The sequence below is a fragment of the Cyprinodon variegatus genome, unplaced genomic scaffold, assembly GCF_000732505.1.
Source record: "Cyprinodon variegatus isolate N-32 unplaced genomic scaffold, C_variegatus-1.0 Scaffold11, whole genome shotgun sequence".
NCBI classification, from domain to species: Eukaryota; Metazoa; Chordata; class Actinopteri; order Cyprinodontiformes; family Cyprinodontidae; genus Cyprinodon; species Cyprinodon variegatus.
The window spans coordinates 931,991-934,997 of record NW_015150464.1 but is presented as its reverse complement, the minus strand read 5'-3'; the positions used below and the strand labels follow the sequence as shown (position 1 = coordinate 934,997).

General features: G+C 36.3%; 1 protein-coding gene across 2 annotated transcripts in view; it reads right to left on the bottom strand.

Moving 5' to 3' along the window:
• Positions 1-1,081, bottom strand: part of LOC107088161 (CDK2-associated and cullin domain-containing protein 1-like) — a 10,285-nt gene extending 9,204 nt beyond the window's left edge. For both annotated transcript variants that reach the window (XM_015380160.1, XM_015380169.1), the window contains exons 1-2: positions 633-1,081; positions 394-520 (exon numbers count right to left, since the gene is read on the bottom strand). In XM_015380160.1, the coding sequence (XP_015235646.1) occupies positions 394-520; positions 633-951 (446 nt within the window). In that variant the 5' untranslated portion in view covers positions 952-1,081. The remainder of the gene's footprint in view (positions 1-393; positions 521-632) is intronic.
• Between the last annotated feature and the right edge of the window lie 1,926 nt (positions 1,082-3,007).

The following is a 3,007-nucleotide window of genomic DNA, read 5'->3' as shown; positions in this document are numbered from 1 at the left end:
TTGCATTTGCGCTGCGGCTTTTGCATTTGCGCTGCGGCTTTTGTATTAGTGCTGACACCTCTAGACCACTATAGTTATAAGCCTCTCCAGGATTCATTTTGCTGCCATTTGTTTAATAAATAGTGCAGAGGCGCTCAAGTCTGGTCCTCAAGAGCTACCATCCTGTAACTTTTAGATGCATCTTTTCTCTAACAAACCTGAATTGAAAGGCTCAATCTTCTGCTTTAGCCCAGCAGATGGGTGGTAAGGAGCCACTCGTTTGATTCATGTGTGTTGAAAATGGGGTGCAATAAAAAGTTGCAGGACAGTAGCTCTTGAGGACTGGAGCAACCCTGAAATAGTGCAAAGTGGAAGTGGGGCCCAGAATCAGGTGTGGTGAGCATCCAGGCTTACCCATAGATCTGAGCATAGGATACAGAAATGTGATCCGAGAGGTTCTGGATCAGCAGACGGTCTATCGCCTCCTCCAGATTGGGCCAGTGGTTTTTCCTGTAGTCCTCTATAGCCATTGCATTCAACACTGGGGAAAGAAAGATGGTCAGACACGTAAACGCATCACTTTGGTAGTAAATAGAACCGCTAGGCCAGGCTGGGGGGAGACCGCAGCTCAGGGGCCCCGTTTGCCAACTTACGGAACTTGGAAGTAGAATCGAGGCTGAATTTCTCCTCGCTGTTAGCAGCAGAGCATTCTGTTTCGCTAACTTCGCTGCTATCGCTGCCTGAATCCGAGTCCATGAACTTCGACCCACAGGGAGAAGGGGACCACGGCTCCCCCCGTTTCATCGCCGGTTCTCCTCCCGGTGCAACGGAACAAACGGGCTGAGAGACTCCCATTCCGCCCGGTACCTGGCTGCTAAGCGCCGGGGTGGCTTTACCGTCGCCGCTGCTCCTGCGGTGGTTGTGGTTGTGGTCGTCTTTAACCTCCGAGCTGTCGTCCTCCATGGCCTCCATCTTTACGGTTTGCGCTGAAGGCCAAAGCCGAGCAGAACTACAGAAACATGTCAACAGAAACAAGTGAAAACAAACAATAAACTCAGCCCTGCTCGGTGCCGTAAATCCCCTTTCAGCTTTGGGCTCACATTTTACGACACTTGCAAAAGCTTTTAGTAAAAGTAGAATTTTTTTTTAAAGATAACTAGGAAATGCACTTGCCCAAACTTAATTAATAATATAAAGTTGACATTAATTTATTGTGAACAAAATGTCTAATCCTTCTCAAAATACCTAGAGATTTAGTGAGTTTTTTGCAGATTGTACCACATTTTACGACACTTGGAGTCAAAGTAAGACTTTGGTGAGGAAACTGGGAAATGTAGTTCAAAGCATGTGATCTGGTTCCTATAGAGCAGCAAAGAAAAAAGTAAAAATCTAACTGAAAAGTTCAAAAGTTAATAAGCCTAGTTAACAATTACATTTAGGTTTATTAACTAACAAAAAAATTGTACCAAAAAATGTTTTTCTATGTGTTTTTCATGAATTTCTTACAGAAGCAATTTTGTTATTTTTCTTAATATATTCAGGCAAGTTGGCATTTCTTGTTTTTACATTGACGTTAATTTTTTGCCATCAAAATATCCATATTTTATTTATGTTACAAAGGTAATAAGGTCTAGTCCTGGATTCCAATAACACTATTGGCTTTATTATATTTATCATATTATATGTATTATAAAGGATTAATAGTGGCTAAAATTGATATAAAGAGCTAAATAATATACTATAAAATAAATATAGATGGATAAAGATGGATAAGAAGGACATTTAAAGTTTTAGAGCCATTTTTCTTTTAATTAGCTTGAAATTGATGTGTTTTAATATTATTTCAAAAGCCAAAAATACATAAATTGTAGGTTGTTTAAGATGGCATCTAATTCCCTATACAAGATAATAACAAGAAAACAAATACACTAAAAAGAAATAATGCAACTGTATTTACTTAATCATATTTAGTTATTAACACAATCGTTTCATGTTAGCAGGGTAGGACATAAAAAAATTGTGTTAAAGTAACTAAATATGATTAAGATTGGTACAATCTGCAAAAAAAAGTCATTAAATATATAGGTATTTTGAGAAGGATTAGAAATTTTGTTCACAATTAAGTGACGTTAACTTTGTATTATTCATTTTTCTATCCATACCTGTCATACTGTAATATTGTTTGGGCAAGTATATTTCCTAGTTATCTTAAAAAAATCCTACTTTTACAAAAAGATTTTGTTCATTTAGCAACATTTTCTAAAGTTGATGCAGCTAGTGCTCCCCTTTTCTCCAAATTAAAGCTGTTTAATATTTATGAAATTAATATTTATCAAACTTTTACTTTTGTTTTTAAGATAAAACAAGGTCAGTCTCCTGATAGTTTCAATAATTATATTGTTAAGTCCATTCTTATAATACTAGACAAGCTTTGCCTCTTCATTTACCATTAAGTAATTTTCTTTTTCGGTATCGTGGTGCAAAACTATGGAATGAATACGGAAAATATTTGGAATCTTCAGAGATAAAAGGTAGAAAGTCTTTGAAAAAGATACTGTTATCCAAAAAAGACAGTGATGTAAGATTTTACAAATATTGACTCCCTGAAATCTGAAAGCTAAGATTTAAATCTGAAAGTTAAAATAACGTTACTGTACATGTCTTTTCTGTTTTCTCATGTCTTTCATAATGTAAGCTGCCTGATGTTTTGTTGTTTTCGGGGTGCTGCCTTTGGTATATGCCCTATGGGGTTTCTGTCACACTCCGTCACATTTCTTATTTTAAGTGATGTATTCTGAGTTTCTATTTTGATTTGTGAAAAAAATATATATATAAATAAAAAGCCAAAAGGGATTGCATTATTTTTTTTAGTGTAGGATGTTTTTTTTTTTGAAAAAGTCATACTTTGCGGCTCTAAACAACTTTTACTTGGATCGGACTCGGGGCAAAATGGCTCTTTGGATATGTAAGGTTTCAGATCCCTGCGATACAGGATACAATAATGAGACATAAACCAACAATATCTTTA